Source organism: Lynx rufus, unplaced genomic scaffold, assembly GCF_022079265.1.
Source record: "Lynx rufus isolate CCGP_SWC_20201006 ecotype Redwood Valley unplaced genomic scaffold, mLynRuf1.p SCAF_1, whole genome shotgun sequence".
In the NCBI taxonomy this organism is placed as follows: domain Eukaryota; kingdom Metazoa; phylum Chordata; class Mammalia; order Carnivora; family Felidae; genus Lynx; species Lynx rufus.
The window spans coordinates 199,376,475-199,388,794 of NW_025814823.1; the positions used below are offsets into that span (position 1 = coordinate 199,376,475).

At 40.8% G+C, this 12,320-nt stretch overlaps 1 protein-coding gene across 4 annotated transcripts in view; it reads left to right on the forward strand.

Annotated features, from left to right (window-relative positions):
* The window catches only part of ARL15 (ADP ribosylation factor like GTPase 15), a 408,521-nt gene extending 397,936 nt beyond the window's left edge, over positions 1-10,585 (forward strand). The window contains exons 5-6 of one of the 4 annotated variants that reach the window (XM_047092640.1): positions 663-860; positions 9,698-10,585. In XM_047092640.1, the coding sequence (XP_046948596.1) occupies positions 663-815 (153 nt within the window). In that variant the 3' untranslated portion in view covers positions 816-860; positions 9,698-10,585. Of the gene's footprint in view, positions 1-662; positions 1,544-3,803; positions 7,981-9,697 lie in introns of those variants that run through there. The other 3 variants (XM_047092633.1, XM_047092628.1, XM_047092620.1) reach the window with 3 other exon arrangements.
* Positions 10,586-12,320: the final 1,735 nt, after the last annotated feature.

Sequence of the window (12,320 nt, forward strand, 5' to 3'; positions counted from 1 at the left end):
GTCTTGATTTTTACCTCCCTGAAAATTCAGGACTAGGAGAAGAAAAAGCTGGGAGAGTTTATGTATGTAGGTATACGTGTACAAGTTTGTGCGCGCGTGCTCTCTCTCTCTCTCTTTCTATCCTCTTGCCTAAAAAATGCTTTCCCAGGTCTCAAAAATAGATACTAGAAATTTAAGGGAGGGAGAGAAAAGATTACTTAAATTATAACTTTGTTGTGTATGTGTTCGATAAAATAATTGAGTCTTCAGTAATCGATATGGTATATACTAAATTGTCACCAGTTTTAGTAAGTTAGCAAGGGGATGGCAGTGAAAGTTGCTCTGCCTGACTTATTTTGATTGAGTTGATTCTTTTGGTGTGTGCAGCGTATTTTGCCCTGTGCGATGGTACATGTAATTCATCAGACCTCCCATGCTGGTAAATGTGTGGGTGAGACGGTGGCTTGCAAGCAGGCCAGTCACCCCTAAAGAAAACAGTCCTGGGTCACAACATATAACCCACATTATAACAACAGCTGCGGATGGAGTTCTAGAGAGTCCTAAACATCACCGTTCATATAAGTTCTCCTTGAAATCCCTCCCATGATTCATCACTATCAAAATTTTGGAATAAGAAAGGTTCTGATATAACTAATAACATATTTATGTTTTCCCCCCTTAAGGTCAAAAAATATTTTGAACTTGAACCACTTGCACGTGGAAAACGCTGGATTCTGCAGCCCTGCTCTCTGGATGACATGGATGCACTGAAAGACAGCTTCTCTCAGCTGATAAATTTGTTAGAAGAAAAAGACCATGAAGCTGTAAGAATGTGAAATCTGGCAAAGAACACGGGTTCCCAAAGGCCTTGAACCTATCGTGTTAGTTTCTCATTTTAGTTTTATTTTGGTATCAAGACTTTAATGGCTTCAGTATCTATTTTCCTCTAGTTATCTCAGACTCCCATCTCTCTATTAAAGTGAATATTCTATAAATCAGGTGAATTATCATCGGCATTAACGTCAAGTACACACTACTGAGAGAGAATTTATTCTCTGTTTACCACTAATTATCTTCACTGCATGTCTCTTCCTTCTGTTATTCTAAGCAGTTCTTCTATACTCTGTGCTAAAATGGATGGAATTTGTGGCTCACAGAGATCAAATCCCTTATGAAGGACTCAGGGAGACTCCGAACTTTGACTCGTTTTCCCTGGGTTTGGGGGTAGAGTGTTATGTGACTGGGGCTCCTCATAATATGTCTGTTGTTTCGGGTTTTTATTTTATCTTACCATGTTTTATTTTTTAGTGTTTTGTATACAGGCCTTATAGATTATGAGAGAAAAATGAGCACCAAAAATTTCAATTCATCACCTTATCAGAGAGGAATATCCTGCCAGGGTAAAATTAACTTGGAAGAACTTAAAGACAAGATGCATCATTTCCGTGATTACATCTGAAGTCTCACTCCCCTTTTAAGAGGAAGACTTTTAGTTTTTGAGAAGAGAGGGAATTTAGGCACAACGCACGTGTCATTGATTACTTTTTCATCAAGTCCTCAAATATTTTTCTAATGGAAAGACTGCCCTGCGTAAAGTCAAGCTACAACATAATATAGGTATCTTTTTTCTAAAAATCTTAAGTGTCTGATTGAAAGAAAGAAAATAATTTTTAAAATGACAGATGCAATTTTTAAAAACAGCCGAGTGAAGTATACGGTGGCTAGGGTTTAAGCTGGCGCGGATTTGACAAAGATAACAGAGACAGAATCCCTATATTCATCCATTAAGTGCTAATGGAGTTTAACGGAGTCGCTTATTGTCTCCAACTAGTAATGAAAGGTCTATCAGTATTCCTATTATAAACCTCTATTTTCAGGGGTTTCAGTGTGCCCTTAAAAATGTGCTGGGGCTGCAGCAAATCATTTTAGGGCCTAGATTCAGTCTTTGGAACTCATTTTATTTTTTTCATTTAATTTAAATGATAAGATTGTAGCGATAAAGGTGCAGTTTTACTGAGGTTTGCACCTTTGACCTTTTCTAAATCAAGAATAATCTATGGACATTGAAGTTTATGGATGTAATACTCTTTGGCACATTTTGTAGATTTTTGACCACTTAAAATGCAAAATGGCCAAATGATACAAATGTGCTCCTTTCACCTGAGCAATAAAAACACGTTTGTAATTTTTAGGTAGCATAGACCGGTTCTCAAATACCACAGACCCACACTGTATTACAGGGTGACGTCATACCTTGTAATTCTCCAGAAGATAGACATCGCTCAACTATAGCTTTTGTGGTTTAATCTCGTAGGTGGACTTTAATGAAATCATTCCCTTTGAAACATCGAACACTTCTTTAAGCTTTTTTTTTTTCTTCCCATGAAACAGATCCAAAAAGATTCATATTCAGTCTTGTCTCCAGCATCCTTGAATATTTTTACACTGTGTAATGCGTGAGCAGCACAAAACTTTTATTCCGATGACCAGTGACACAATTCCTGCGTTCGTTCTGTTCTGTCGTGCTCACGTTCTGTGACAAATAAATGATGATTAGGCATTGCTTTCTCTGCAAGTTCATTAAATGTAGAATGTTGTCTTTTTAAGATACTGTGGCTGAGTGCTCCTAAGCCATCTGTTAAATGACTTCCCGTTGTCTGTGTGTGTGTGTGTTCATGTGTGCGCCAGTGATGGGCTTCTTCTCAGACCCACGACTGTCTGCAGTGTCTCAGCCGTCAGAATGAAAACATTATCAATCAGTACCCAACAACAGCTGTTTTTGACAAGTTTCTGTCTGACGCCTAATGCTTTACAACTGTCAATAAGGCTCCTTCTTTGTCTGGCAGTTCGGCGCTCGCTGTGTTGCTGCTTCCGTGCGGCATCCTGTCCTTGTAACCCTAGAATTGGCCGTGTTTTTGGAAATCCACTTGGGGGGGGAGGGGGTTTGGACGGGCGAGTGTGGGTGGGTGGCGGGTGGCGGGTGTGCGTGTACATCTATTCCTACTTTCCTGTAAAGTGCCACAGGTGTGTTAGTTTGCATATTCCAATATTATATAGGAAAAACAGTCTGTTATGTATTTCCTCACTTAGCTTCTTGTTATATTTATGGAAGTCACCCGTTTTTGTACCTTCTTAGCTAAAGCAGTTGCCTTTTTGTAATGGCAATTAATTTATACGACAAAACTTTGTATCTACTGTAGTTTATAGTCTCGGTTGCTAATTAACTGCCACATCGCCCTGTCTTTCTATTTTAAAAGATCTGTATCTATCCTTAGAGGTTAACAGATTCATGTGGACAATTGCCAGACAAGAAGACCTTGTATTGTCCGTGATTTATATATGATTTCCACTATTCTTCAAATGAAAATAAACGCTGAGTAGAATTGATGTTTTCAGACTGACTCCTTTCAAGCTTTTAGCATTTGGGAGTCGCAGATTTCTGTTTACATTTGTGTTGCCTGTTTAAGTCTTCAAAATAAGTTCTGCTGCTCTTGGGTCAAAACAAATGATTAATTCACATTTCCTTTGAAGCCATTGTGAAAACTTTAAAAGACGGAAAAAAAAAAAAAAAGCAAGTGTCTTTTCCAGTTGGTTTGTCTTCAGCGATTTACTTTCATGGGAGCTGTTCCTTCAGAATGAGTGAGCAGAGTGGAGATGTTAATGCAAAGTGTCATCTTTCAGTCAAAGCATCAGTTTATAATATTTGCTGTAAAAGCAAAGTTCTGAGAGGGACTGGGACGATGAACTATTTCCTTCAGTGGTGATTGCTGCCCTGAGGAAATAAATATTTTTAAGCAACTTGAGGAAATGCTGTGTATTTACAGGTCCATCCTTAAGAATGGCAGTGCTCTGTAAAAGAGAAAGAGAGTGAGAAAGAAAAATAAAAAAGGTGGATGGAAGAAGAGAGAGAAAGAAAAAGAAAAAAAAAAAGTACATGATAGAAGAGGAAAAATTCAAACCCCGGCTCTCGTTTGGTCCCCAGTGCATTATCCCAACACATCCTTTGACTACCCACAACACTTCACTTCTCAGCTGGGATTCAACCTGGCATTCCTAGTTCCGTTTGCAAGGTAGGCGATTAGTGGTTATCAAGTTCCGAAGCATCTCAGACCTATCCAAGCAAATGTGGACAGAGCTGTAAAATTTTGAAGCAAATGGGTTTTCTTAATGTCCAGATGGGATATTCAGACTCGAGTGGAAATCTCATAGATTCATGCCTGGCTTCATCCTCTTTATAATTTTAGAGTGCATTTTCATTAACCTTCTGACCTACTGGTGCAAACAGAAAGGAAAAAGTATGTGGAGGGGGACGGGGAAGTGGGAGTTGCCCTTTGGGAGCCCTCATTTTCATTGAGTTTGGGAGGGAGGATCTGTCTTTGTTATGCAGAAACTTCAGGAGAATATAGATTCCCTGCCTCTCTTTTCCCCTACCCTAGGTTCTGGAGATCTGAAGTCCGTGCTGTGAAATGCATTATCACATCATGTTGGGAATTCCTGGCTCCCAAGGGTTCACAACTTTTGGCCCCCTCTGAGTCAGCATGATTAAATGATTTGCATCTCGGGGCTAAATGTTTTCCAACTCAGATGCACCGAGTGACTGATGAGCCGGCACCCTACGCCACCCCACCCCCTTGCTCTGATTTAGGAACATGAAAAGGAGCCCGTGTAATTCCCAGAAGCCTCAGATGAGATACCCGTTTCTCCTCCCCTTTCCCATTCTCTTTAAATTAAAACCTAAATGAGAAACCTATGGTTTCATCCAAGCTGGAAATTCTGACTTCTCATCCTGGGGGGTCATCTGTTTGTGACAAACTCTTCATAAAGTGACTTTCTGTGAAACCAAAGAAGTTAAAAGTCACTAAGAAGAATCTCTCCAGCATATGCCTTGGCTAGCATCCTTCTTTAATTACAACAAGGTGAAGTAAAAAGTCCGTGATTTTTCTTTCCGATTTTCGGTATATCCCCATGTTGCCTTCCATCTCTGCTTTCTTGGCATGCTCTGCTCGCCAGATGCTGGTTTGGAAAAGCCACCTATGCTGTTCTTGGGCTTCTTGCCCCCACCCTTTCATGTTCCCCTCAGGTCCTCAGATCAGATGGGAGTTGCCAGGGGACACTATGAATAATACTTTTTATAAGGAAATACTTCAACCTTTGTGGTTTAAAGCAGCCTCGCTTACCGTAAATAGTGTTGTGAGGTCACTGGTGCCCTGTTCGGAGAATAAGGAAAGGGACTCCTCAGTTTTGTGCCTTGCTAGGTTCAGCCTGGCTTGTGACCCATTGCGACTCCGGACACCTCACTGCTCTAGCAGACGTTTCTAGGGACCAACCTGGGAACGGCCATCAAATAGCACTTAAAGGATCTTCCGGCAAACTACAAAGAATGATTCATTCTTTTTTCCCCTTTTCTTATTCGACAATCTCTCCCTCTAATTCTGATGCCCTCAAAATATTCCACACACATGTTTCAGCCCAGTTCGTTCTAGGGGCAACCCTCCAACCATGGAGGTCCTTTGGCAGTGTTGTCCCCAGAGAGGAAAGCCTGGCTCGAGTGCATGAGAACAGCGCGCACACTGGCAGTGAAAATAAGCCTTTTAATAAGCATCGCGGTCCCCAGTGTCCCTTATTTCCCTATTTCCTCGTGGGCTATTCCTCGTGGGAGGTGGGCAAGTTGGTCGTTTCAAACAAGCCTCAGATTCCTTACATCCCAGGCAACCCTTCCTTGTAGGTGTGAAATTCGGCCTAAAATGCCACAACCTCCTCTGACAAGTGATTCATTGAGACAAAGGCTGGAGCTCCAGCATCAAACAGATGTCAGACAAAACACCAAATGCCTATAAATGATTGCTCTGCAGGCAATGGAATGGCTGGAAGGCCTGGCCTGATGATGCACTCCATGTCTGGACAAGCTTGCAGAAGACACAGCGGTGGGGAGGGGGCAGGGGAGCTGTGTGTAAATGGAGTCTGTGAAGAAGGCTGTTTCTGGAGACAGAAGTGAAACTACTACGAGTCTCACCTAAGAGGCTCATGTAGACAAGAATGATTTCTGGCTGGTTTGTGCATAATAGATGTAAAGGTCAATTAGAAAAATGCATGTCAAGGGCACCCTGCAGGCCAGACTGGTATGATACGATGTTAAATCATTAGACATATAAATATCAGAGTAAATTAAAAATGAGAAGATTTGGTTGGAACGGAAACTGCTCAGCGAAAGACAGAGACAGGAATGCAAACAGTGAGTCTGGCTGTCATTCTCTATAATCTGGAGCAAGTCAGTCTCGGCTCTGGCCTTCTCCACTTGTTTTACAACTTTCTAGACACGGGGTGGATCAACCCAAGGCTTTTATTAAGCAGCTTCAACAGGATTCTTTCAGACGACAGCTTGTCAAGAGTCAACCATTGTCCCTTTTACAGGTTTTATGTCGCAGTTGGAACTTTTGGTTTCAATAAATTTAAGGGGTTCGATGAAACCCCCTGGTATGTTTTTGTTGAACACCTACTCTGTACCAGGCATCATATTAGATTCTTGGGATACAGCAGTAAATAGGACAGACTTGGTCCCTGCCTTTGTAGGGCTTTAATTCCTAGAACATTGGTTAAGTTGGGTTATTTCTATGACCCTAGAGAATTTTTGTATTTGGGGGGGCTTTGGTAATGTTAACATTGCAATGTGAATCTCTAGATTTTTAAATGTCTTTTCTTGGTCCTAATTCTTGGTTTTCAGCCCTCCTAATTTAAAATGGTCTTTGAATGTGTTTAGTCTCTTTTGAGACCATTAATAAAACTAGAAATCTAAAACACAACAGAAAAGTCTTTGCCTCTTTTTAGCATCTGTCTCAGTAGAATTCTGTAGAAATAGCCCCTTTTATTCGGGGTGGGGGGGGTTGTGGGTTGTTTGTTTGTTTGTTTGTTTTTCGCTTTTACTGCGGCAACAACAAAGCATGTGTCTAGCACACAAAAGTGCTTCCAAAGTGCAAAACCAAACTCTGTCACCGTACTGTTCTTTTCATCTCCTCTACATCCAAAGGGCTTTTCCTTCTTCTCTGGAAATAGCCTGGTCTCATCATTCTGTCTGTTGATCTGACAAATGATCTGTATTTGAAATGTTGAATTTTAAATCTCTAAGGGCAAACTTCTAATGCTGTGGGAGTCTCTTGTGGTTTTTTTCCCCCACCAAATAGTGAAAGCTGCTGCGTAAAAAAGCATGCCACAATTCACATGCCCAGACAGAGGCAGTAACCTGTGAGCTATATAACCCCCTGGCTTTTTTAACTAGTCAGCTGTGAGTTTCAACTGGATTTCAGGAGGCTGCTTTATTTTCCCCTCACTGAAGATTGGGAACCCGGAGAGTCCCCTTTAAACCCGTTATTTATTCCAGGACAGGACTTGGGCATAGTAGATCTTTTAGCAAGAGTTAATACATTTTAGATTTTAGAACAGTCCTGCAAAATTCATACCAACACCATTCTCATTTCCTGAACACTTAAAGCCTCTACTGTTCCCTCCTCACCAGCCCTGAGCCCCACCATAGATTTGCCTTCAGAGAACTGCAACACATCCCCCTACAGCTTAGTGGCCTGGGTTCCAGGTAGGATCACAAAATAAACTGAAACAAACCCTATTCCTTCCATTCTGTTTGTTAATTTCAAATCACCCCAAATTTTTAGGTGAACAAGCAGGATCCAATCAAGTCACACAATACCAGAGATTAACTGCGTGGTTTAATTTATACTTTGCAGTTCGTCCCCTAATGAAATCGTGGATCTGGACAATGATCATCAGCATCTACTAACATCCCAAAGAAGGAAACAACCAGGCGTTATATGCTTCCTGACTAAAGTATACAATCACCTACGAGGTGCTCTTGCCAAAAAAAAAAAAAAAAAAAAATTGAACCTGAGTCTGATCAAGCCTCTAGATCTAAGTACTAATTTGCAGAAAACTCAGGAACAGAGATGTATGTTAAACAACATGCAGAGTTGCAGTAATTAAAATCCAGATTGTTGTGGGTCACCTGGGTGGCTCAGTCGCTTAAGTGTCTGACTTCAGCTCAGGTCATGATCTCACTGCTCGTGGGGTTCAGGCCCACACTGGGCTCTGTGCTGACAGCTCGGAGCTTGGAGCCTGCTTCGGATTCTGTCTCTGTCTCTACCCCTCCCCTATTTGCTCACTCACTCTCAAATATAAAATGTAAAAAAAAAAAAATTTAATCCAGATTATTGGAATCTTGACTGGATAAATGAGTTGGTTTCTTAAATGGGAGGAAGGAAAGAAGAAATAGGACAAGGAAGCCTATAGATTAACAACCTCTTAGGAGCCCTGCAGAGCATCTGCCTGGTTCAGTCGGTACAGCAGGTGACTCTTCATATCAGGGTTGTGAATTCAAGCCCCACTATGGGTATGGAGCCTACTTTAAAAAAAAAAAAAAAGTCTTAAGAGCTCTGTCAAACCATTGCAGAGTGTGGACCTTATCTGGAGTCTGATTCAAACTACCAAAATGAAAAGAGTGAAATTTGGGATAAGTGGAGGCATTTAAGCACTTACTGAATATTTTATGAATTAAGTAATCCTTGATTACTAGGATACTCTAATCCTTGGTGTGATAATGGAATTGTGGTTGTATATTTTGTATGAAAGGAGCCCTTATCCATTGGTGACACAAAGGTGTTTATGGGTGAAATATTAGGCTGCTTGAGACTTATTTCAAAATAATTAGGTAGAGAACAGAAGAACTTGTATAGATGAAACAAGACTGGCTGTGTGTGACAACTGTCGAAGCCAGTGATGATGATGTTCACAATAACTTGTTGTCTGCCTCTGAATGTATAACTGCATTTTCTCCAAGAAAAAGTTTCTGAAAGAGAGAAAGAAGGAAAAGAGAAAGTGAAGGGTGGGGGGAAGGCACAGAATAGGAGACACCTGTAATATAAAACCAAGTCTGTTGCCAGAGTAGATTCAGAGCTGCTCAAATCGGTAAAAAGAAAAAAGCAATCAACTTAATGGAAGGCACTTCACAAAGGAAGATATCCAACCAGCCAATAACTTTATTAATAGGTTGATATAAATAGATGCCAGGGGCGCCTGGGTGGCTCAGTCGGTTAAACATCTGACTCTTGATTTGAGCTCAGGACGTGATCTCGCAGTGATGAGATGGAATCCCGAGTCTGGCTCCAAGCTGAGGGTGGAGCCTGCTTGGGAGTCTCTCTCTCTCTCTCTCTCTCTCTCTCTCTCTCTGCCCCTCCTGCTAGCACTCTCTCTCAAAATAAATAGATAAAAAATTAAAAAAAAAAAAGGCGCTACCACCAGGTAGCACTACATACTCACCAGAATAGCTAAAATGAAAGGCCATACCAAGAAGAAGTAAGAGAAGAGTGAGTATCAGTCTGGCATATTCCTCACCCCTGAAAATTTCTGTCCTAATTCCAAGCGGGAAGTTTGTAGCACAGTGGGTGATTCCACAGTTTGGGAGCAACCAGAACTGGTTTAGAGTTTGGCTGCACTCTTTGCTAGTCACATGACACTGGACAGATCATTTAGTTGTGTTTCGGTTTCTCGTCCGCAGTGGAGACAATATACCCACTTCAAAGGGTTTTCGAGAAGGTTAGAAAAAAATCATGCATGTAAGGTGCTTCTGACGCTTGGCACACAGGAAACCTGCAACTAAGAGTGACAACTGTGATTCCAGTAATGTTGAAAGCAACTCTCCTTCTGCATTTCTCAGGTAGGAAACTCTGCAAGAGCTCAGGCAGGTCGAAAGGTACAAGTGGTGAGATTTTATAACCAGTGAAGTTACAGAATGGCTACAACAGCAACTGGGAAGCCTGTCCTCACCTGGTCATGGAGCCCTTCTAGACCAGGTAATCTCTGTGTTTACAGAGACCTTCATAGTCTCTGTCTTTTGTCATTCAACTGGTCATTCATTTATATATTCACTCAACAAACATTAAATGTAGATTATGTGCAAGGCATTGAGCTACATGTACAGAGAAAGTTAAAAACCAATTAAAAATATAACCTGATAAATCACTCAAGACTACATACTTGTTATTTAATTTTATGTTTATTTCTAAAGAAGTCGCTCATTCTTTCTAGTACTTTCTGTGTCATCGTTAGCTTAAAAATCACACAAAGGCAGTGCTGTGTCTTCTGTTGCCTTTTTAAATCTTTACAGCACTTAATACAGGATATTTCATGAATATTGCTGACTGGCTAACAACTTCAAGTAGGAGACGTGGGTTTCAAGCCTAACACATTTTTTTCGTAAGGCTGGGAGTGCATAAAGATGAGCTTTGTCACGAACGATTGTAAAAGTGATACACGTTCATCGTGGAAAATGCAAAGATTATTTAAAGGAGAAAATAGAAAATAACTAATCCCCAAAAGAATCACATTAATTGTGATGTCTGTCCTTTTCATCTCTTTTCATATGTAATGTTACAAAACTGGGGTCATACTATGCATACTGGTTTAGGACATGCTTTTGTTATTACTAATATATTAGGAGCATTTTTCCATGTCATTGGATATCTTCCTAAAACATTTTTAATGGCTTCCCAGCACTTATCTAACTCATTCCCTGTTGTTTATTTGGATTTCTGTTTTAAATGTCTCCGTGGGAGTGCCTGGGTGGCTCAGTTGGTTAAGCATCCAACTCTTGATATCCGCTCAGGTCTTGCATGATCTCACAGTTCATGAGATCAAGCTCCGTGTCCGGCTCCGTGCTGACAGCATGGAGCCCACTTGGGTTTCTCTCTCTGCCTCTCTGTCTCTCAAATAATAAAAATAAACTAGCAGAGAATAAATGTCTTCGTAGAAGAATATTTATGCACATTTCTTGATGATTTCCATAGAATGAATACATACAATTACAGGTTTTGAAGTGGAATTACAGGGTCAAAAGGCATAAGCGCTTTTTAAGGTTTTTAACACATGTTCAACAATTGCCCTCCCAAGCCGTACCAATTTACAACTCCCACCAGTGACCAGAGGCCAATTCCTATGAGCCCAGTACCTTGTGGACCTGGGCAATTGAATGACTTTATCCTGATTTAATATTAGAAAATAAAATCTTGGGGCGCCTGGGTGGCTCAGTCGGTTAAGTGGCCGACTTCGGCTCAGGTCATGATCTCGCGGTCCATGAGTTCGAGCCCCGCTTTGGGCTCTGTGCCAACAGCTCAGAGCCTGGAGCCTGTTTCAGATTCTGTGTCTCCCTCTCTCTGACCCTCCCCTATTCATGCTCTGTCTCTCTCTGTCTCAAAAATAAAATAAAACATTAAAAAAAATGTTTTTTAAAAGAAAAAATAAATAAAATCTTATTTTAACTTGCCTTTGTGGTAACTTGATCTTAGCTAGACTTTAAACAAAGAGAACAGTTTTGGTCAGTCACCTTCTGGAGAAGTAACCATGTTTAATTCTGTATGCTGAATTGCTTAACTCAAACACTTCCCATTTGCTCCCTACGTGATGTTGAACACAGGGTAGATACACAACATCCATTGCACAGTTGACCCTTGAACAACACAGAGGTTAGTGGTACCAACCCCTTCACAGTCGAAACTTCAAAACTTCGTGTTTAACTTTTGAGTCCCCCAAAAACGTAACTATCAATAGCCTAGTGTTGGCCGGAAACCTTACCCATAACATAAGCTTTTGTATGTTACATGTATTGTATTTTGTATGTTATATGTATTACAAACTATCCTTACAATAGAGAAAGCTCGAGAATTTTGTATATGTAATATAAACTGTATTCTTAAAGTAAGCTAGAGAAAAAAATGTTATTAAAATCATAAGGGGTGCCTGGGTGGCTCAGCCGGTTAAGTACCTGACTTTTGATTTTGGCTCAGGTCATGCCTCACGGTTAATGATCTAGAGCCCTGCATCTGATAGCGTGGAGCCTGCTTGAGACTCTTTCTCTTCCTCTCTCTCTGCCCCTCCCTCACTCACTCAAACTATAAAGAAGAAAAATACATTTACAGTCTTGTACAGTATCATACATGTAAAATCCATGTATCAGTGGACCCTCACAGTTCAAGTTCATGCGGTCCAAGGGTCAACCGTATATGTTTTTGTGGAGAGGAAAGATTTATAAATAAACACCATGCACTTGTGATGAGTCCACTGTATAGACAGTAATTATGGAAGGAGGGGAGGAAGAAAAGACATAGTTGAGGCACAAAGGAGACAAGGATTATATGTGCTACTCTCTTGCCCAGAAAGAATGAAAATACAAATGGAAAGGTAAGTTGAGGTCAGACTGGGGAGAGCCTTGAATGCCAAGATAAAGAACTTGGATGAAATGTAATGGTCAGTGGGGAGCCAATGAATATTTTTAAGAAGAGTAG